Raw genomic sequence first — 22,926 nt, forward strand, 5'->3', positions numbered from 1 at the left:
ACCAGGTGGCGTGGCGAGAATCTGTCTCCGCACCATGCGCTCTCACCACTGGTGTCCCCCAGGGCTCTGTTCTAGGCCCTCTCCTATTCTCGCTATACACCAAGTCACTTGGCTCTGTCATATCCTCACATGGTCTCTCCTATCATTGCTATGCAGACGACACACAATTAATCTTCTCCTTTCCCCCTTCTGATAACCAGGCGGCGAATCGCATCTCTGCATGTCTGTCAGACATATCAGTGTGGATGACGGATCACCATCTCAAGCTGAACCTCGGCAAGACGGAGCTGCTCTTCCTCCCGGGGAAGGACTGCCCGTTCCATGATCTCGCCATCACGGTTGACAACTCCCTTGTGTCCTCCTCCCAGAGTGCTAAGAACCTTGGCGTGATCCTGGACAACACCCTGTCGTTCTCCACTAACATCAAGGCGGTGACCCGATCCTGTAGGTTCATGCTCTACAACATTCGCAGAGTACGACCCTGCCTCACACAGGAAGCGGCGCAGGTCCTAATCCAGGCACTTGTCATCTCCCGTCTGGATTACTGCAACTCGCTGTTGGCTGGGCTCCCTGCCTGTGCCATTAAACCCCTACAACTCATCCAGAACGCCGCAGCCCGTCTGGTGTTCAACCTTCCCAAGTTCTCTCACGTCACCCCGCTCCTCCGCTCTCTCCACTGGCTTCCAGTTGAAGCTCGCATCCGCTACAAGACCATGGTGATTGCCTACGGAGCTGTGAAGGGAACGGCACCTCCGTACCTTCAGGCTCTGATCAGGCCCTACACCCAAACAAGGGCACTGCGTTCATCCACCTCTGGCCTGCTGGCCCCCCTACCTCTGAGGAAGCACAGTTCCCGCTCAGCCCAGTCAAAACTGTTCGCTGCTCTGGCACCCCAATGGTGGAACAAGCTCCCTCACGACGCCAGGACAGCGGAGTCAATCACCACCTTCCGTAGACACCTGAAACCCCACCTCTTTAAGGAATACCTGGGATAGGATAAAGTAATCCTTCTAACCCCCCCCCTTAAAAGATTTAGATGCACTATTGTAAAGTGGTTGTTCCACTGGATATCATAAGGTGAATGCACCAATTTGTAAGTCGCTCTGGATAAGAGTGTCTGCTAAATGACTTAAATGTAATGTAAATGTAAAAGACGACTTTTGAGTAGTAAGACATGTATAAAAGCAACAGATACCATTACGAAGAAGGGGCTAGAAGCGTCTTATATGGTGAGCTACCGAGTGGCTAGGACAGGCAAGCCCCATGCTATTGTGGAGGACTTCTTCCTGCTGCCGCGGGTATGGCTGGGACAATGATGGGGGAAAAGGCCCAAAAAACGATACAGACAATGCATTCATCAAACAACACTGCTTCACGACGCATCAGTGACATGGCAGGAGATTTTTTGAAACAATTACTGCTTCGCATACAAGCCAGTGAATTCTATGCATTACAGCTGACTTGGCGGGCTTGGCACAGCTCCTGGTATACACTATGAGGCTATTTTTAAAGTACTGGACAGCTTTGTGACATCAAATGGACTTTGGTGGTCAAGATGTGTTGGTATCTGTACTGATGGTGCAAAAGCCATGACAGGGAGACATAGTGGAGTGGTAACACGCGTGCAAGCAGTTGCTCCCAATGCCACTTGGTAAACTGCAGCATCCACCGAGAGGCTCTTGTTGCCAAGGGAATGCCTGACAGCTTGAAATACTTTTTGGACACTACAGTGAAAATGGTTAACTCTGTTAAAGCAAGGCCCCTCAACTTGTGTATTTTCTGCAGTATGCAATGATATGGGCAGCGGCCATGTGGCGCTTTTACAACATACAGAAGTGCGCTGGTTATCAAGGGGCAAAGTATTGACCCATTTTTTTAAAGTGAGAGACAAGCTTAAACTTTTCTTTACTGACCATAATTTTCCACTTGTCTGACTGCTTGCATGATGACGAGTTTCTCACATGACTGGCCTATCTGGGTGATGTTTTTTCTCGACTGAATGATCTGAATCTAGGATTACAGGGACTCTCCTTAACTATATTCAATGTGCGGGACAAAATTGAGGCTATGATTAAGAAGTTGGAGCTCTTCTCTGTCTGCATTAACAAGGACAACACACAGGTCTTTCCATTATTGTATGATTTATTTGTGTGCAAATGAACTCAAGCTTACGGACAATGTCAAATGTGATATAGCAAAGCACCTGAGTGAGTTCGGTGCGCAATTATTTTTATTTATTTATTATTTTTATTTCATCTTTATTTAACCAGGTAAGCTAGTTGAGAACAAGTTCTCATTTACAACTGCGACCTGGCCAAGATAAAGCAAAGCAGTGCGACAGAAACAACAACACAGAGTTACATGGAATTAACAAGCGTACAGTCAACACAATAGAAAAAAAATAAAGTCTATATACAGTGTGTGCAAATGGCATGAGGAGGTATGGCAATAAATAGACCATAGTAGCAAAGTAATTACAATTTAGCAGATTAACACTGGAGTGATAGATGAGCAGATGATGATGAGCAGATGATGCTGTGTAAGTAGTGATACTGGTGTGCAAAAGAGCAGCAAAGTAAATAAAAACAATATGGGGATGAGGTAGGTAGATTGGGTGGGCTATTTACAGATGGACTATGTAGAGCTGCAGCGATTGGTTAGCTGCTCAGATAGCTGATGTTTAAAGTTAGTGAGGGAAATGTAAGTCTCCAGCTTCAGCGATTTTTGCAATTCGTTCCAGTCACTGGCAGCAGAGAACTGGAAGGAAAGGCGGCCAAATGAGGTGTTGGCTTTGGGGATGACCAGTGAGATATAGCTGCTGGAGCGCGTGCTACGGGTGGGTGTTGTTATCGTGACCAGTGACCTGAGATAAGGCAGAGCTTTACCTAGCATAGACTTGTAGATGACCTGGAGCCAGTGGGTCTGGCGACAAATATGTAGCGAGGGCCAGCCGACTAGAGCATACAGGTCGCAGTGGTGGGTGGTATAAGGCGCTTTGGTAACAAAACGGATGGCACTGTGATAGACTGCATCCAATTTGCTGAGTAGAGTATTGGAAGCTATTTTGTAGATGACATCGCCGAAGTCGAGGATAGGTAGGATAGTCAGTTTTACTAGGGTAAGTTTGGCGGCGTGAGTGAAGCAAGCTTTGTTGCGAAATAGAAAGCCGATTCTAGATTTGATTTTGGATTGGAGATGTTTGATATGAGTCTGGAAGGAGAGTTTACAGTCTAACCAGACACCTAGGTATTTGTAGTTGTCCACGTATTCTAGGTCAGAAACGTCTAGAGTAGTGATGCTAGTCAGGCGAGCAGGTGCGGGCAGCGAACGGTTGAAAAGCATGCATTTGGTTTTAATAGCGTTTAAGAGCAGTTGGAGGCCACGGAAGGAGTGTTGTATGGCATTGAAGCTCGTTTGGAGGTTAGTTAACACAGTGTCCAAAGAAGGGCCAGATGTATACAGAATGGTGTCGTCTGCGTAGAGGTGGATCAGGGAATCACCCGCAGCAAGAGCGACATCGTTGATATATACAGAGAAAAGAGTTGAACCCTGTGGTACCCCCATAGAGACTGCCAGATGTCCGGACAACAGGCCCTCCTATTTTACACACTGAACTCTATCTGCGAAGTAGTTGGTGAACCAGGCGAGGCAGTCATTTGAGAAACCAAGGCTATTGAGTCTGCCAATAAGAATACGGTGATTGAGAGTCGAAAGCCTTGGCCAGGTCGATGAAGACTACTGCACAGTACTGTCTTTTATCAATGGCGGTTATGATATCATTTAGTACCTTGAGCGTGGCTGAGGTGCACCCGTGACCAGCTCGGAAACCGGGTTGCACAGCGGAGAAGGTATGGTGGGATTCGAAATGGTCAGTGATCTGTTTATTAACTTGGCTTTCAAAGACTGTAGAAAGGCAGGGCAGGATGGATATAGGTCTGTAACAGTTTGGGTCTAGAGTGTCACCCCCTTTGAAGAGGAGGATGACCGCGGCAGCTGTCCAATCTTTAGGGATCTCAGATGAAATGAAAGAGAGGTTGAACAGACTGGTAATAGGGGTTGCAACAATAGCGGCGGATAATTTTTGAAAGAGAGGGTCCAGATTGTCTAGCCCAGCTGATTTGTACGGGTCCAGGTTTTGCAGTTCTTTCAGAACATCTGAGATCTGGATTTGGGTGAAGGAGAACCTGGGGAGGCTCGGGCAAGTAGCTGCGAGGGGTACGGAGCTGTTGGCCGTGGTTGGGGTAGCCAGGAGGAAAGCATGGCCAGCCGTAGAGAAATGCTTATTGAAATTTTCGATTATCATGGTTTTATCGGTGGTGACCGTGTCACCTAGCCTCAGTGCAGTGGGCAGCTGGGAGGAGGTGCTCTTGTTCTCCATGGACTTTACAGTGTCCCAAAACTTTTTGGAGTTAGAGCTACAGGATGCAAATTTCTGTTTGAAAAAGCTAGGCTTTGCTTTCCTGACTGACTGTGTGTATTGGTTCCTGACTTCCCTGAACAGTTGCATATTGTGGGGACTATTCGATGCTATTGCAGTCCGCCACAGGATGTTTTTGTGCTGTTCAAGGGCAGTCAGGTCTGGAGTGAACCAAGGGCTATATCTGTTTTTAGTTCTACATTTTTTGAAAGGGGCATGCTTATTTAAGATGGTAAGGAAATTACTTTTAAAGAACGACCAGGCATCCTCGACTGACGGGATGAGGTCAATATCCTTCCAGGATACCTGGGCCAGGTCGATTAGAAAGGCCTGCTCGCAGAAGTGTTTTAGGGAGCGTTTGACAGTGATGAGGGGTGGTCGTTTGACCACGGACCCATAGCGGATGCAGGCAATGAGGCAGTGATCGCTGAGATCCTGATTGAAAACAGCAGAGGTGTATTTGGAGAGCAAGTTGGTCAGGATAATATCTATGAGGGTGCCCATGTTTATGGATTTAGGGTTGTACCTGGTGGTTTCCTTGATAATTTGTGTGAGATTGAGGGCATCTAGCTTAGATTGTAGGACTGCTGGTACTTAACAGGTTATGCAGGTACTTAACCCAACATGGATGACACAAACAACTGGATTCGTTATCCCTTTCATGCCCTGCCTCCTGTCCACTTACCGATATCTGAACAAGAGAGCCTCATCAAAATTGCAACAAGCGGTTCTGTGAAAATGTTATTTAATCAGAGGCCACTGCCAGATTTCTGGATTGGGCTGTGCTCAGAGTATCCTGCCTTGAAAAATTGCCCTGTTAAGACACTGATGCCCTTTGCAACCACATACCTACACTACCGTTCAAAAGTTTGGGGTCACTTAGAAATGTCCTCGTTTTTGAAAGAAAAGCACATTTTTTTGTCCATTAAAATAACATCAAATTGATCAGAAATACAGTGTAGATATTGTTAATGTTGTAAATGACTATTGTAGCTGGAAATGGCAGATTTTTTACGGAATATCTTCATTGGCGTACAGAGGCCCATTATCAGCAACCATCACTCCTGTGTTCCAATGGCACGTTGTATTAGCTAATCCAAGTTTATAATTTTAAAAGGCTAATTGATCATTAGAAAACCCTTTTGCAATTATGTTAGCACAGCTGCAAACTGTGGTTCTGATTAAAGAAGCAATAAAACTGGCCTTCTTTAGACTAGTTGAGTATCTGGAGCATCAGCATTTGTGGGTTCGATTTCAGGCTCAAAATGGCCAGAAACAAAGAACTTTCTTCTGAAACTCGTCAGTCTATTCTTGTTCTGAGAAATGAAGGCTATTGCATGCGAGAAATTGCAAAGAAACTGAAGATCTCGTACAACGCTGTGTACTACTCCCTTCACAGAACAGCGCAAACTGGCTCTAACCAGAATAGAAAGAGGAGTGGGAGGACCCAGTGCACAACTGAGCAAGAAGACAAGTACATTCGAGTGTCTAGTTTGAGAAACAGATGCCTCACAAGTCCTCAACTGGCAGCTTCATTAAATAGTACCACAAAACACCAGTCTCAACGTCAACAGTGAAGAGGCAACTCAGGGATGCTGGCCTTCTAGGCAGAGTTGCAAAGAAAAAGCCATATCCCAGACTGGCCAATAAAAAGAAAAGTTTAAGATAGGCAAAAGACCACAGACACTGGACAGAGGAACTCTGCCTTGAAGGCCAGCGTCCCGGAGTCGCCTCTTCACTGTTGACATTGAGAGTGGTGTCTTGCAGGTACTAATTAATGAAGCTGCCAGTTGAGGACTAGAGTCAGAATAGAGGATTGCTAAGGATTGTTACCTAGAACCAGGATTGCCATTTCAAAAATTACATTTTTGCCAAGCAATTGTTATTTTGGCAAACATTTATTGGAATTCATCCTATATTGTCCTTAACATCATTACTCCATAGCAACAGATGTGGGATACACACACACACACACAATATCAGATGTTCGACAGTTGTTCTATCCCTGAGCCCAACTCAAGAAAGGACTTGATGTGCGAATGCGTATTCAGTTGAAGCTGTTTGAGAGGCATGCAAAATTGAGCAAGAATGGGGAGATTTGATTAACCAATGTCAAGTCCTAGCTGATGGAGCTCAGATACACACACACACGTTGGTCCCCCATTGTGACCATTTCCCCAAGTATCTGTGCAGTTGGACCTTTGATTATTTTGTGCCACCAGAGCCACAATAATTTCCCCCCTCTGTGATTGTCTGAGTTGTGACCCCCTCCCCATCAGTTACCGCAGCTAGTGTTACCAGCACTGCCACTACCTGGGTAGGGGCACTTCACCGGAATTCCCACCGAATAGGTACACTGTCGTCAAGGTTCTTATTAGCAGTTCTGAAAAATTCCTTGTATATTATGCTCACCCATCCGGGTGCTTTGGCTTTGTAAGACCAACCCTGCCAGGCAGGCTCAGAATCTTGAGGGGGCAGTGCTGCTGACCATGTTTATATTTCTGCCTTGGCTGCATATACTTGCAGTAGACCTATAAAACAGATAAGGACTTCCCCTTAGTGTATGGGTTGCTCAGGTGGGTGTCTAGGGTATAGGGTTGGGGACCGTTCCATCATGATAGGACAATAAATAAATAAATACACTATATTCACTATTTATTTTAAAATGTATATCACATATCCGCACAAAATTGAAAGCTCTCTCTGTCACAACCCCTGCTCGCAGACACACATGGGCTCTGGCATTTGCAACCATTTCCCTTTTTCACTCACTTAACTCCACACTTTTCCAAACACAAAAACATACACCACACCTTCCATCACAATACACCCGCACATACCCAAACACTGTGTCTATGTCCTGTGTTTTATCCCTACATTTTGATTCCTACCTAATTTCAGACTTTTGCAAACTTTTGCATTATTATCCTTTCTTCTAATGCTGTCTTTTATCTATTTATATATACTATAAATAGAAAGTCGAATACTAATTATTTTACAACAGTCCCTATCTTGAACGGTATAGTCTATTGTAGTTTATTTCTTTATCAGTTTGTTGTATTTTACTGTAAAAAAATAAATAATACAATCCCTGCCATGGTTAGTATTGGGTGTTCCATTATTCGACTCTGGGAAATATTTAGAATAGCCTTGGATTAGTCTTCGTGTCTTGGAACAGTTTGTTATCAATACACAGTGTATCGACTACGAGAGCTACACGTTTCCCTTTTAATCTATTCACCTTGAAGAGTCGGTACAGAACTTTGCACCGTTCTGCAATTTCCTTTGGGAACTGCTCATTCATGCCTATTTTCATGCCAGCGGTTATTTTATCTTTAATATTCTATCTTTAAAGAATGCAAATTTGTCAACATTTGGGCGCTCATATCTGTGTCCTCTCTGTCCCAAACGGTGTACACGTTTGAGTTTGATTTTGTCGAGTCTCGCCTGGGATCGGTAGTGCTTACAGAAATAATTATTTCCCTACACCTTAAGATCTTCGCCCTCATTTTCTTTGATACCAGTAAGTACCAGATTTTCTCTCATTGTTGCAGCTTTTTTGTCGTCAACTCCTTTTTATCTTTACTGACTAGTTCAAGTATGCCCAGACGAGACGGCCTACAGGGAGGAGGTGAGGGACCTCGGAGTGTGGTGTCAGGAAAATAACCTCACACTCAATGTCAACAAAACAAAGGAGATGATCGTGGACTTCAGGAAACAGCAGAGGGAGCAGCCCCCTATCCACATCGACGGGACAGTAGTGGAGAGGGTGGACAGTTCCTCCGCGTACACATCACGGACAAACTGAAATGGTCCACCCACACAGACAGCGTGGTGAAGAAGGCGCAGCAGCGCCCCTTCAACCTCAGGAGGCTGAAGAAATTCGGTTTGTCACCAAAAACACAAACTTTTACAGATGCACAATCGAGAGAATCCTGTCAGGCTGTATCACCGCCTGGTACGGCAACTGCTCTGCCCATAACTGTAAGGCTCTCCAGAGGGTAGTGAAGTCTGCACAACGCATCACTGGGGGCAAACTACCTGCCCTCCAGGACACCTCCACCAGCCGATGTCACAGGAAGGCCAAAAAGATCATCAAGGACAACAACCACCCGAGCCACTGCCTGTTCACCCCGCTATCATCCAGAAGGCGAGGTCAGTACAGGTGCATCAAAGCTGGGACCGAGAGACTGAAAAACAGGTTCTATCTCAAGGCCATCAGACTGTTAAACAGCCATCACTAACATTGAGTGGCTGCTGCCAACATATTGACTCAACTCTAGCCACTTTGGAAAAATGTATGTAACAAATGTATCACTAGTCACTTTAAACAATGCCACTTTATATGTTTACATACCCTACATTACTCATCTCATATGTTCATATGTATATACTGTACTCTATACCATCTACTGCATCTTGCCTATGCCGTTCGGCCATCACTCATTCATATATTTTTATGTACATATTGTTATTCATTCCTTTACACTTGTGTGTATAAGGTAGTTGTTGTGAAATTGTTAGGTTAGATTACGTGTTAGATATTACTACATGGTCGAAACTAGAAGCACAAGCATTTCGCTACACTCGCATTAACATCTGCTAACCATGTGTATGTGACAAATACATTTTTATTTGATTTGATTTGAGTTTATCATTTAACATTTATATTTTCAAAAACATGCCCTTTTGTCACTGGTGAATTACAGTAAACATTATTAAAAACTATGTAGAACATATGGGCAGTTGGTTGTATTTAGATCAAGCGAACAGTCTTTTATCTAAATCTAATGGTGCACCTGTGCAGCAACGCACCAGAGGAATGTAGTCTTTGTTCTCGTTCTCACTCTCCCCCACAGAGTCGCTGGTTTTGCTGTGTGAGCGAAACATGAAGCCCCTGGCGGCCCGGGTCAGGAGTCTCGTCCGGTTGAGAGTCAGCCTGTAGAGGAGAGGAGAGGGATGCAACACCTCGAGTTCAACTTTACCTTTCATTCATTACCATTTGTGAGTACAAGTACATTCATTGGAATTTCTCTGCGACGTAAAGGAGCATACACAGCCCTTATTATGGTCTTACCATAACCCTGCCATTTTCAGCACATACATATAGCTCAATAAAATAACAACTGAACTCAATAAACACCAAATGCCTCTTCCGTTTGTTATTTCATGACAAAAAAGGACGCTCCAGGATAAGTGGTCAATGCAAATGTTAAGATCTTTCCATCAATAGAACTCAATAGCATCATAAAGAATATAATGGACCTCAAGGACACTGGCACACAGTGAAGTGGTTTTCATTTTGTTAAAGGGTGGGAAAAGGGCAATTTTTCCTCACACTGAGCAATGCATGAATGGTGCCGAGCGGACAAAAGCACCTGACTGGTAATGTGTGCCTCAGAGATAAAGGTGATATTGGGGTGAGGTGAAGAAAGGAGATGTATAAAGGATTCTGTTGAGCTGTGTTGTTATTAAAGCTCTACCTCCTCACAGAGTAATTATAGACCTCTCTCTAAACTTATTTTTTTTATCCAAGATTTTTGAAAAAGTTGTCATCAAGCAAATGGTGGCTTGTTTGAGTATGAACAACTTATTTGAAAAATGTAAGTCAGGCTTGCACTCACTTCACAGCACAGACACTGATTTATTGAAAGTCAGTAATGACCTTCTGTTGGCTGCTGATGACAGTGAAAGCTATATTGTAGTTATTTTGGATCTCAGTGCCGCGTTTGATACTATTGATCATACTGTAACATCCTTGTTGACCAGCTGGAGAGGTGGGTGGGAATCTCCAGCGTTGCCCTCGACTGGTTCAGGTCATATCTATGACCTGAACCAGTCATTTCTCAGTGAGCATGGGTGGTTCAGTATTGTCCCCAGCACCTATTCACTATGATGTCCCTCAGGGGTCAATTCTGGGCCACATCCTTTTTTCCCCTGTACATGCTTCCCCTTGGTGACATCATCCGCAATCATTGTCACGCAAATCCAATGCAAGTCAATGGTACCTATATTAAACATTTTTGTGCTTCATCTAAAAGTATTTAAAATTGATGTGTAGTTCAACAGTCACTTATTGAGATTTAGATTTTTTTAATAGCTGTTCTAACATAAGAGACATCATATGGATTACTTTATTCCTGCTGTGGAGATTGCATCACAAAACCCTCTGTTATTATAAATAACAATAAACTGTGGTCACTAAGCCTATCATGTACCCTCTCCAGAATATACAGTGAGCTCCAAAAGTATTGGGACTGCGACATATTTTTGGTTGTTTTGGCTCTGTACTCCAGCACCTTGAATTTGAAATGATACAATGACTATGAGGTTAAAGTGCAGACTGTCAGATTTAATTTGAGGGTATTTTCATTCATAACGGGTGCATAATCCCCCCATTCTAGGGGACCAAAAGTATTGGAACAAATTCACTTATATGTGTATTAAAGTAGCCAAAAGTTTAGTATTTGGTCCCATATTCCTAGCACACAATAACATCATCAAGCTGTGACTTGTTGGATCTATTTGTTGTTTGTTTTAGTTGTGTTTCAGATTATTTTGTGCCCAGTAGAAATGAATGGTAAATAATGTATTGTGTAATTTTAGAGTCACTTTTATGGTAAATAAGAATCGAATATGTTTCTAAACATTTCTATATTCATGTGGATGCTACCATGATTACAGATAATCATACCCCCAAGACATGCTTACCTCTCACCACAATAACAGGGCAGGTTAGGGAGGTATTTGTGCATCTGTAACATTCTTCATTATTCACGATTCATTCAGAACTATCTGTAATCATGGTAGCATCCACATTAATGTAGAAGTATTTAGAAACATATTATATTGCTATTTACAATGAAAGTGACTCCAAAATGATACAATACATTTTCTACCATTCATTTCAGGCACAAAATAATCTGAAACACAACCAAAACAAACAGAAAATGCATCCAACAAGTTTGAAGAGTCACAAGCTTGATGTAACCATTGTGTGCTAGGAATATTGGACCAAATACTAACCTTTTGACTGCTTTAATACACATAAGTGAAATTGTTCCAATACTTTTCGTCCCCTAAAATGGGGGGACTACAGATGAAGTCGTAAGTTTACATACACTTAGGTTGGAGTCATTAAAACTCATTTTTCAAAAACTCCACACATTTCTTGTTAACAAACTATAGTTTTGGCAAGTCAGTTAGGACATCTACTTTGTGCATGACACAAGTAATTTTTCCAACAATTGTTTACAGACAGATTATTTCACTTATAATTCACTGTATCACAATTCCAGTTGTTCAGACGTTTACATACACTAAGTTGACTGTGCCTTTAAACAGCTTGGAAAATTCCAGAAAATGATGTCATGGCTTTAGAAGCTTCGGATAGGCTAATTGACATCATTTGAGTCAATTGGAGGTGTACCTGTGGATGTATTTCAAGGCCGACCATCAAACTCAGTGCCTCTTGGCTTGACATAATGGAAAAATCTAAAGAAATCAGCCAATACCTCAGAAAAATAATTGTAGACCTCCACATGTCTGCTTCATCCTTGGGAGCAATTTCCAAATGCCTGAAGGTACCACGTTCATCTGTACAAACAATAGTACGCAAGTATAAACACCATGGGACCACGCAGCCGTCATACCGCTCAGGAAGGAGATGAGTTCTGTCTACTAGAGATGAACGTACTTTGGTGCGAAAAGTGCAAATCAATCCTAGAACAACAACAAAGGACCTTGTGAAGATGCTGGAGGAAACAGGTACAAAATAATCTATATCCACTGTAAAATGAGTCCTATATCGACATAACCTGAAAGGCCGCTCAGCAAGGAAGAAGCCACTGCTCCAAAACCACCATAAAAAAGCCAGACTACGGTTTGCAACTGCACATCGGGACAAAGATCATACTTTTTGGAGAAATGTCATCTGGTCTGATGAAACAAAAATAGAACTGTTTGGCCATAATGACCATCGTTATGTTTGGAGGAAAAAGGGGGAGGCTTGCAAGCCGAAGAATACCATCCCAACCGTGAAGCACGGGGGTGGCAGCATCATGTTGTGGGGGTGCTTTGCTGCAGGAGGTACTCATGCACTTCATTTACATTTTACATTTACCTCATTTAGCAGACGCTCTTATCCAGAGCGACTTACAGTAGTGAATGCATACATTTCATTTCATTTCATGCATTTTTTTTTGTATTGGCCCCCCGTGGGAATCGAACCCACAACCCTGGCGTTGCACACACCATGCTGGCATGGCAAACACCATGCTCTACCAACTGAGCCAACTGATGCCATCTATGCCATCTATTCACAAAATAGATGGCATCATGAGGGAGCAAACTTATGTGGATTTATTGAAGCAACATCTCAAGACATCAGTCAGGAAGATAAAGCTTGGATCACAAATGGGTCTTCCAAATGGACAATGACCCCAAGCATACTTCCAAAGTTGTGGCAAAATGGCTGAAGGACAACAAAGTCAAGGTATTGGAGTGGCCATCACAAAGCCATAACCTCAATCCCATAGAAAATTTGTGGGCAGAACTGAAAAGGTGTGTGCGAGCAAGGAGGCCTACAAACCTGCGTCAGTTACTCCAGCTCTGTCAGGAGGAATGGGCCAAAATTCACCCAAGTTAAACAATTTAAAGGCAATGCTACCAAATACTAATTGAGTGTATGTAAACTTGTGACCCACTGGGAATGTGATGAAAGAAATAAAAGCTGAAATAAATCATTCTCTCTACTATTTCTGACATTTCACATTCTTAAAATAAAGTGGTGATCCTAACTGACCTAAGACAGGGAATTTTTACTTGGATTAAATGTCAGGAATTGTGAAAAACTGAGTTTAAATGTATTTGTCTAAGGTGTATGTAAACTTCCGACTTCAACTATATGTACAAAAAGTGCTGTAATGTCTAAACGGTTCACCCGATATGGATGAAAATACCTTCAAATTAAAACTGACAGTCTGCACTTTAACCTCATAGTCATTGTATAATTTCAAATCCAAAGTGCTGGAGTACAGATCCAAAACAACCAAAGATGTGTCAATGTCCCAATAATTCTGGAGCTCATTGTATAGTAACAGGAAATTATAATAAGATCTAGTAGGTCACTAAGTAGCAGAGGTGTGGACTCGAGTCACATGACTTGGACTCGAGTCAGACTCGAGTCACAAATATGATGACTTGCAACTCGACTTTGACACGAATGACTCGTGACTTGACTTGGACTTGTGCCTTTTGACTCGACCTGACTTGATACCCTCCCCAAGTCCAAATATTAAAAATAATGCTATTAAAAAAAAGTGTGCAGCACATCAACTCTTCATTTAACGGATTACAGTTTGAATCGGACAGCAGCCTATCAAATTGTGCCAGCTGAGAAAAAGTTGTACGTGGCAGTGCAGAGGAACGTCAGTGGGTGAATTCAGATGGAGCCCCTGGAAAGATGATACCCCAAATTATTATTTTCGGATATAAAGACAATGCTGTATCAACAAAAAATGGATTGCAACTTGCAAAACATGCGGGAAGAAAATTACAGACGGAGGCGCAACAATTTCCAACTTTGTTCGACATTTGAAGCTGCACAAAGAACGGTAAGTCGTGGCTAATATAGCCGACAGCTATATAATTTATAACTTTACTAGTGTAGCATGTAGGCTAACATAACATTAAATCAATGAGCCTCCACACAGTCAGTCAGTGCGGGAACGTGATCATTGTACCCAAGATTGAGCTACAACTGGCTAGACAGTTAGTAGCCTAAATTCTGCCTGATGTTACTGCTGTTCCTAAAGCCATTGACATATGTTAGCCTACTGTAACCACACACACAGTGTGTGTGTGTGTGTTAAGGTTGGGTGATTGTGTACAAGCCAACATTGCCCGATTGCGCCCCATTGCGATCCTCGATAGTCGATCACTATTGGGGGGTATTTCCATGGAAATATAACGTTTATTTGGAAAGTAATAAATATATAGATATCTTTAAAAGCATTCATGACTTGCTTAAATGTAATATACTAACTATTACTCCTGTTAAAAATATGAAATGGTATTACATTTGGTGAAGAGCACATTATGACTTGTTTAGGACTCGAAACTCAAAGTTTAGGACTTGAGACTTGACTTGACACTTGACGGTCTTGACTTGATACTTGACTTGGGACTTGAGTGCTAAGACTTGAGACTTACTTGTGACTTGTAAAACAATGACTTGGTCCTGACTTGGAAAGCAATGACTTAGCATCACATCATACAAACTATCATTATAACTGCAAAAGTGTATTATGCATGCCGATTACACAAAACAATGTAACTCAGTGAATTGAAAACCCCTCCGCTGTCCCCATTTTCTATTATCAATTGGCCATGAAACAGCACTAGCGGTACAGTTAGTATGTTATTGTCCCTGACAGTCTCCAGCCTGGCCCTCTCCATCACCCACTTGGCTGAGAAGAGGCTCTCCGCCGACTTCTGGTCTGAGGTCACCGACGGGCTCCTCTGAGAGGCTGAGAGAGAGAGAGAGAGAGAGAGAGAGAGAGAGAGAGAGAGAGAGAGAGAGAGAGAGAGAGAGAGAGAGAGAGAGAGAGAGAGAGAGAGAGAGAGAGAGAGAGAGAGAGAGAGAGAGACGGGGCACGCTAGTTTTCCATTCAGCTATTTTCTCTCTCCCCTGAGCTCAAGACTCCACTCAACACCGCCACAGAGATCACAGATAAAAGACACCTATAGAGGCCTGGCACCCAGAGCAGAGGACACACACAATCTAGCAGCTGTGTATGTGTGTGTGTTGATTACATCTTATCAATGTAGACCATAAGAAAACAAATGCGCTTTTCTCATTTGCTCGATTTGGAAACCAGTCATTTTCCTTGAAAGCAAAACAGGACAGGTAAAAACTCACCATCTGTAAAGCGGCATCTTTCCCAGGCAGAGGATGAGGGGGTGCTACATGGAGAGGCCCCATCTTCCAAACCTAAAACCCACCAAAAAGATAGGTCAATGCCATTTGAAAAGTATCACTGTGGACAACATAAATTCAAAGCATATGGATATTAAAACCTGTCAGATCTGTCTGTTTGGCAGGCGGATGACCTCTTCAAACTATCACTTGTTAAAATGGCGACGGAGAAGAATGCAGACGTTTTACGCGCCCCCAACCAATTGTGTGTGTTTTTTAATTGGTTTATTTGTGTTTTTTGTAACTTATTTTTTAACTTATTTTGTACATAATTTTGCAGCTACTGTCTCTTATGACCGAAAATAACTTCTGGACATCAGGACTGCGATTACTCACCAGGGACTGGCCGAATCCTTTTTTTCCTTTAAAGAGTCTGACAAGCCCGACGTAAACGATACACGGCTTTCTCAGGAACAGGCCCAGATCCCTGTGATTTGCGTGAACAGGAGGCGGAGAAAAAGGTTCCAGAGGGCGGGCTGCCTTCTGAGAATTCGTAGGCAATCGAATAAACCCTCACTTCCTTCCATTCTGCTAGCAAACGTGCAATCTTTGGGTAATAAAATCGATGACCGCACAAAATTAAACTACCAACGGGACATTCAAAACTGTAATATCTTATGCTCACGGAGTCGTGGCTGAACAAAGACAATATCAACATACAGCTGGCTGGTTATACGCTGTACCGGCAGGATAGAACAGCGGCGTCTGGTAAGACAAGGGCGGACTATGTATTTTTGTAAATAATAGCTAGTGCACGATATCTAAGGAAGTCTCAAGCTATTGCTCGCCTGAGGTAGAGTATCTCATGATAAACTGTAGACTACAGGATCTACCAAGAGAGTTTTCATCTGTATTTTTCGTAGCTGTTTACATACCACCACAGTCAGAGGTTGGCACTAAGACAGCATTGAATGAGCTGTATTCCACCATAAGCAAACAAGAAAACGCTCACCCAGAGGCGGCGCTCCTAGAAGCCGGGGACTTTAATGCAGGGAAACTTAAATCCATTCTACCAAATTTCTATCAGCATGTTAAATGTGCAACCAGAGGAAAAAAACTCTGGACAACCTTTACTCTACACACAGAGACACATACAAAGCTCTCCCTCGTGCTCCATTTGGCAAATCTGACCATAATTCTATCCTCCTGATTCCTGCTCACAAGCAAAAATGAAAGCAGGAAGCACCAGTGACTAGATCAATAAAAAAGTGGTCAGATGAAGCAGATGCTAAGCTACAGAACTGTTTTGCTAGCACAGACTGGAATATGTTCCGGGATTCCTCCAATGGCATTGAGGAGTTCACCACATCAGTCATTGACTTCATCAATAACTGCATTGATGATGTCGTCCCCACAGTGACCGTACATACATACCCCAACCAGAAGCCATGGATTACAGGCAACATCCGCACTGAGCTAAAGGCTAGAGCTGCCACTTTCAAGGAGCGTGACTCTAACCCGGAAGCTTATAAGAAATCCCGCTATGCTCTCCAACGAACCGTCATACAGGCAAAGGCAAAGATTTTTTTCAATATAATTTACTTAGCTGCAGACTAATAATTAATATCAAAGACTTGTTCTTATTCTGTCAGTATCGATAGTCTAAAAGTTAACCACGTGGTATGGTTCACTTTCAGTAGAGGAATTGGAAGGTAAAACCTATTAGCCAACGGAGTGTAGGCCTGGTCTGAGGAAATGTAAATCCGGGGGTGTTTTATAGTGCCCATAGGACAGCTTGTCAAATGACGCCTGGTCCTGTATGGGTCCCTGGGGGCGTGCCTATGACTGAGTTAGATTTGGTTACAGAAATACAATTCTATCACATTACATCAGTACATAGCATCTCAATGTCTTACAAAAGCTTTATCCTTATTAATACATTCCATACACCAATATGATGTAAGTCTTAAACTGAGTCTATTATATGAACAGTTTTATGGTAATATGGCTATATTGTCTCTTCTGAGTATCACAAAATGGTACCAAGCGGATCAGTTCGTAGCTGGATTCTTCACCAATCTTCCATACCTTCTCCAGAACACAAAATGTCGCTTGGCTTTCCAATTCTATGAGTTGGAAGAATTTCCTGTGTCTCTCTATGGGCCATGTGGCCAGAGACTCCTGGAATTTTAGAGTTTTTACGACCCTTTACACACAGGGTGGATTGTGTGCAAAAGGGAGGGGTCAACTGTCCTCCCTGTACCAAAAGAGGCCAACGTCATGACACACTCCACACTGCCCTTTCCCACCTGGACAAAAGGAACACCTATGTGAGAATGCTATTCATTGATTACAGCTCAGCGTTCAACACCATAGTGCCCTCAAAGCTCATCAATAAGCTAAGGACCCTGGGACTAAACACCTCCCTCTGCAATTGGATCCTGGACCTCCTGACGGGCCTCCCCCAGGTGGTAAGGGTAGGTAACAACACATCCTCAACGCTGATCCTCAACTCAGAGGTGTGTGCTCAGTCCCCTCCTGTACTCCCTGTTCACTCATGACTGCACGGCCAGGCACAACTCCAACACCATCATTAAGTTTGCCGATGACACAACAGTGGTAGGCCTGATTACCGACAACGACGAGACAGCCTATCAGGAGGAGGTCAGAGACCTGGCCATGTGGTGCCAGGACAACAACCTCCCCTCAACGTGTTCAAGACAAAGGAGATGATTGTGGACTACAGGAAAAAGAGGACCGACCAACTCCCCATTCTCATCGACGGGGCTGCAGTGGAGCAGGTTGAGAGCTTCAAGTTCCTTGGTGTCCACATCACCAACAAACTAACATTTTCCAAGCACACCAAGACAGTCGTGAAGAGGGCACGACAAAACCTATTCCCCCTCAGGAGACTGAAAAGATTTGGCATGGGTCCTCAGATCCTCAAAAGTTTCTACAGCTGCATCATCGAGAGCATCCTGACTGGTTGCATCACTGTCTGGAATGGCAACTGCTCGGCCTCTGACCGCAAGGCACTACAGAGGGTAGTGCGTAAGGCCCAGTACATCACTGGGACCAAGCCTCCTGCCATCCAGGATCTCTATACCAGGCGGTGTCAGAGGAAGACCCTAAAAATTGTCAACGACTCCAGCCACCCTAGTCATAGACTGTTCTCTCTGCTACCTCACGGGAAGCGGTACCGGAGCGCCAAGTCTAGGTCCAAGAGGCTTCTAAACAGCTTCTACCCCCAAGCCATAAGACTCCTGAACACCTAATCAAATGGCTACCCAGACTATTTGCATTGTCCCCCCCTTTACACCGCTGCTACTCTCTGTTGTTATCATCTATGCATAGTCACTTAAATAACTCTACCTACATGTGTAATATTACCTTAACTAACCGGTGTCCTGCACATTGACTCTGTACCGGTACCCCCCTGTAAATAGTCTCGCTATTGTTATTTTACTGCTGCTCTTTAATTACTTGTTACTTTTATTTCTTATTCTTATCCATATGTTTTTAAACGGCATTGTTGGTTAGGGGCACGTAAGTAAGCATTTCACCGTAAGGCCTACACCTGTTGTATTTGGCGCATGTGACTAATAAAATTTGATTTGAGTTGTCACACATTTTCAAACATTCTTCCTCTCACATACAAATGTTGATTAGTATGTAGTATGGTGAAGATCTTACTGGTGGGCAGGTGTCCGTCCTCAGCCTCCTCTGACAAGCGGCCAGACTGGGAGCGTCCCAGTCCGATAGAGTAACCCCGGTTCTTCCTGTTCCCAGAGCGAGAGCCCCTTTTCAGACCTTTACCGGAAACACCCAACAGCAGCTTTCAACACAGACATAATTTATTTCCTAACCAACAGTGCTATTATGGTCTTAGAACTCTACCCTTTTGTGGTATTGAAGGACAAAGTTACGTTATCTTTAATAAAGGTCAGAAGAAGTGTCATGACAATGGATCAAAAAAATATATAAAAACTCCCTGCCATACAATGTGCATGTATGCATACCATGAAGGAGTGTCTCACCTGTGTTGATGTAGTCGATAGAGGTCTGTAGATATTCATTAGTGTCCAGATCAACGGGCACAAAGGCAGTGTATTTACTGAGAATGTTACAGGCCTTGCTGGTGTGAATGGCATATAACCGGTATCTTCTGCCAGAACCTGAGAAATCACATGTTGTTGTCACTTCATCATCTCATGATTTACATAAATTCCGTAACAAATTTTGGGGGAGAAATCCGCAATCCGATTTGTCACCTGAAATCCTCATCATTAGCACAAGGTTGTCACTATTTGATACAGCAAACTATTACCAAAACAAGACGATAAAGACACCAATCACTCCAAAAGATACCATCTGAGCATTGAGATATTACCCATGTCTTACATACCATGCTCAATCTCACACTCCTGATCTACCATGTGCTCAAAGTCCTGAATGATGGAACGTCCAGCCAGGTGATGGAACGTTTCATTCCAGAGTTCCTCGTGAACCTTCTCTTCCCGCTCTCTGCCCTTCAGGTAGGGCTTTATGTCAAAGGTCACCTGCCACTTGACTGGCTTCCCACAGAGCAGGCCAGACACCACAGCCTTACAGAACCCCTTCCCCACGTCCCTGTCCTGAGGGGCTGAGATCAGGTCTGGGGTGGATGGAGGCCCCTGGGGGGTTTCTATCTCACACAGCTGATTAGGGTAGCAGTCTGGTAACACAACAATAAGGAGTAGTTAGGCTGTTTGTCTGGATATCAGTTGTTGAATATATTAGGTCACTACTAGTCATAAATGCAGTGACGGGTTGAATTCAATTTACTGTGCTTATCAGATAATTACCCATCATTAATACCCATCATTAAAACTACCCATAATTAAAACTACTTTACTTGAAGAGAATATTAAGGTTTGAGGGACTGTATGTGTCTACCACGATCTTTAGGGTGAGTGGGAGGGCTCCGGTTGTGGACCTACCTGCGTCTCCGAAGCTGCTGACAGAGGGGTCAGTGGAGGACGAGCCGTCCTCCCCAACGGTGCTCCTGGCTCCTCCTAAGGCGTGCTCTGTATAAGCCCAGCTCCTGGTGGCTCTGGCCTGCAGCTTGGAGCCGGGGGAGTGGGCCTGCTCTGGCTCCGCCTCCTGGGGAGCCCCCTCCTGCTGGGGGGAGGGCCTATGAGAAGCCCCGTTGGTAGAGCACCCCCTGAAGGCAGTGGCAGATGTGGCACACAGGCTCACCAGCTGTGGCTGTCGGGTTAGACATAAAACGCCAGATACATTCTGATTATCTGTTATGATATTGCTTGCACCACAATTTCAAATGAGTCGATGTCAATTTGTATCAAATGTTTTGTCATACAGTACCAGTCAAAGTTTGGACACACCTACTCATTCAAGGGTTTTTCTTTATTTTTACTATTTTCTTCATTGTAGAATAATAGTGAAGACATCAAAACTATAAAATAACACATATGGAATCATGTAGTAACCAAAAAAAGTGTTAAACAATTCAAAATATATTTTATATTTGAGATTATTCAAAGTAGCCACCCTTGACAGCATTGTACACTCTTCACATTCTCTCAACCAGCTTCATGAGGTAGTTACCTGGAATGCATTTCAATTGTGCCTTGTTAAAAGTTAATTTGTTGAAGTTATTTCCTTCTTAATGTGTTTGAGCCAATCAGTTGAGTTGTGACAAGGTAGGGGTGGTATACAGAAGATAGCCCTATTTGGTAAAAGACCAAGTCCATATTATGGCAAGAACAGCTCAAATAAGCAAAGAGAAATGACAGTCCATCATTACTTTAAGACATGAAGGTCAGTCAATCAGGAAAATGTCAAGAACTTTGAGAGTTTCTTCAAGTGCAGTCGCAAAAACTATCAAGCGCTATGATGAAACCAGCTCTCATGAGAACCGGCACAGGAAAGGAAGTCCCAGAGTTACCTCTGCTGCAGAGGATAAGTTCATTAGAGTAACCAGACTCAGAAATTGCAGCCCAAGTAAATGCTTCACAGAGTTCAAGTAAGACACATCTCAACATCAGCTGTTTAGAGGAGACTGCGTGAATCAGGCCTTCATGGTCAAATTGCTGCAAAGAACCCACTACTTATGGACACCAATAAGAAGAAGAGACTTGCTTGGGCCAAGAAACATGAGCAATGGACATTAGACCAGTGGAAATCTGTGTAGGGGTGCTTTGGTGTAGGGGTGCTTTGCTGGTGACATAGTCAGTGATTTATTTAGAATTCAAGGCACACTTAACCAGGATGGCTACCACAGCATTCTACAGCGATACACCATCACCATCTGGTTTGCGCTTAGTGGGACTATCATTTGTTTTTCAACAGGACAATGACCCAAAACACACCTCCAGGATGGAGAGTGATGGAGCATTGCATCAGATGACCTGGCCTCCACAATCACCCAACCTCAACCCAATTTAGATAGTTTGGGATGAGTTGGCCCACAGAGTGAAGGAAAAGCAGCCAACAAGTGCTCAGCGTATGTGGGAACTCCTTCAAGACTGTTGGAAAAGCATTCCTCATGAAGCTGGTTGAGAGAATGCCAAGAGTGTGCAAAGCTGTCATCCAGGCAAAGGGTGGCTACTTTGAAGAATCTCAAATATAAAATATATTTTGATTTGTTTAACTTTTTTTTGGTTACTACTGTACATGATTCCATGTGTTATTTCATAGTTTTGATGTCGTCACTATTATTCTACAATTTAGAAAATAGTAAAAATAAAGAAAATCCCTTGAATGAGTAGGTGTGTCCAAACTTTTAACTGGTACCATAAAATCAATAATCACCTGTCTCTCAATAATCTCAGCACCCAGTGCCAAATCACTGGTAACTATCACAGTTTGCAGATCAATGTCAATTCCCAAGTAAATCATTTGTACAAGGACAGGTACCATTGAGAGACTTGTCTTGATTATGCCAATATTCTTCGGGCAACTTTCAGACCGTATATTGTCAACCGTGAAATTATTGTGGCCCTCATTAGTGATGAGAGCACCTTCTTCTTTTGTATTCTTGATTACACTCCAACTCATCCCAAGGTCAGATAGCTTTCTCCCAGCCCTTTTGTACTTCTCCAATGCCACTGTAATATCAACATTGACTGCCTGGGTTGTTTTGCTGCCAGGCATAGCGAAAGAGAGTTGAGATTTTAATATCCGTGTACATGCACACCCAAAACACCTGATGCAGAAATATCAACATGTAAAAACCAACCTGGTTCTTACTTTCCCTATGAAAGCATATTATTTTTGCTCCAATGTCTTACGTATTCTGTGGTGTTCTCAAATGGCTTTTGTGTGGTTAAGAACGAATAATAAATTGAACTGTCCTTAAAGGATTCCATCTGAAGATTGAACCGTGGATCATATTAACACGTTTCTAACGTATTCTATACGTTTTTATTTTCTAGAAAAATTCCCCTCATAGTCATTGTTCTTCAAATTAAAAGTAGAGTGGGAGATAGATGAAGAAGAGAGAGACACAGTAGGAACAGTGGACACAGGGATCGAACCCCAGTCTCCAGAGTCGAGAGCCAGATCTGTTGCCCGTGCAACAAGATTACAG

The 22,926-nt window shown here is 43.2% G+C and overlaps 1 protein-coding gene across 1 annotated transcript in view; it reads right to left on the reverse strand.

Annotated features, from left to right (window-relative positions):
* The window catches only part of LOC106572554 (von Willebrand factor A domain-containing protein 5B1), a 69,579-nt gene that overhangs the window by 13,605 nt on the left and 33,048 nt on the right, over positions 1–22,926 (reverse strand). The window contains exons 15-21 of the mRNA XM_014146834.2: positions 20,315–20,582; positions 19,741–20,049; positions 19,373–19,510; positions 19,029–19,145; positions 15,339–15,410; positions 14,883–14,946; positions 9,233–9,356 (exon numbers count right to left, since the gene is read on the reverse strand). Of these exons, the coding sequence (XP_014002309.2) occupies positions 9,233–9,356; positions 14,883–14,946; positions 15,339–15,410; positions 19,029–19,145; positions 19,373–19,510; positions 19,741–20,049; positions 20,315–20,582 (1,092 nt within the window). The remainder of the gene's footprint in view (positions 1–9,232; positions 9,357–14,882; positions 14,947–15,338; positions 15,411–19,028; positions 19,146–19,372; positions 19,511–19,740; positions 20,050–20,314; positions 20,583–22,926) is intronic.

The sequence above is a fragment of the Salmo salar genome, chromosome ssa15 (genome assembly GCF_905237065.1).
Source record: "Salmo salar chromosome ssa15, Ssal_v3.1, whole genome shotgun sequence".
NCBI classification, from domain to species: domain Eukaryota; kingdom Metazoa; phylum Chordata; class Actinopteri; order Salmoniformes; family Salmonidae; genus Salmo; species Salmo salar.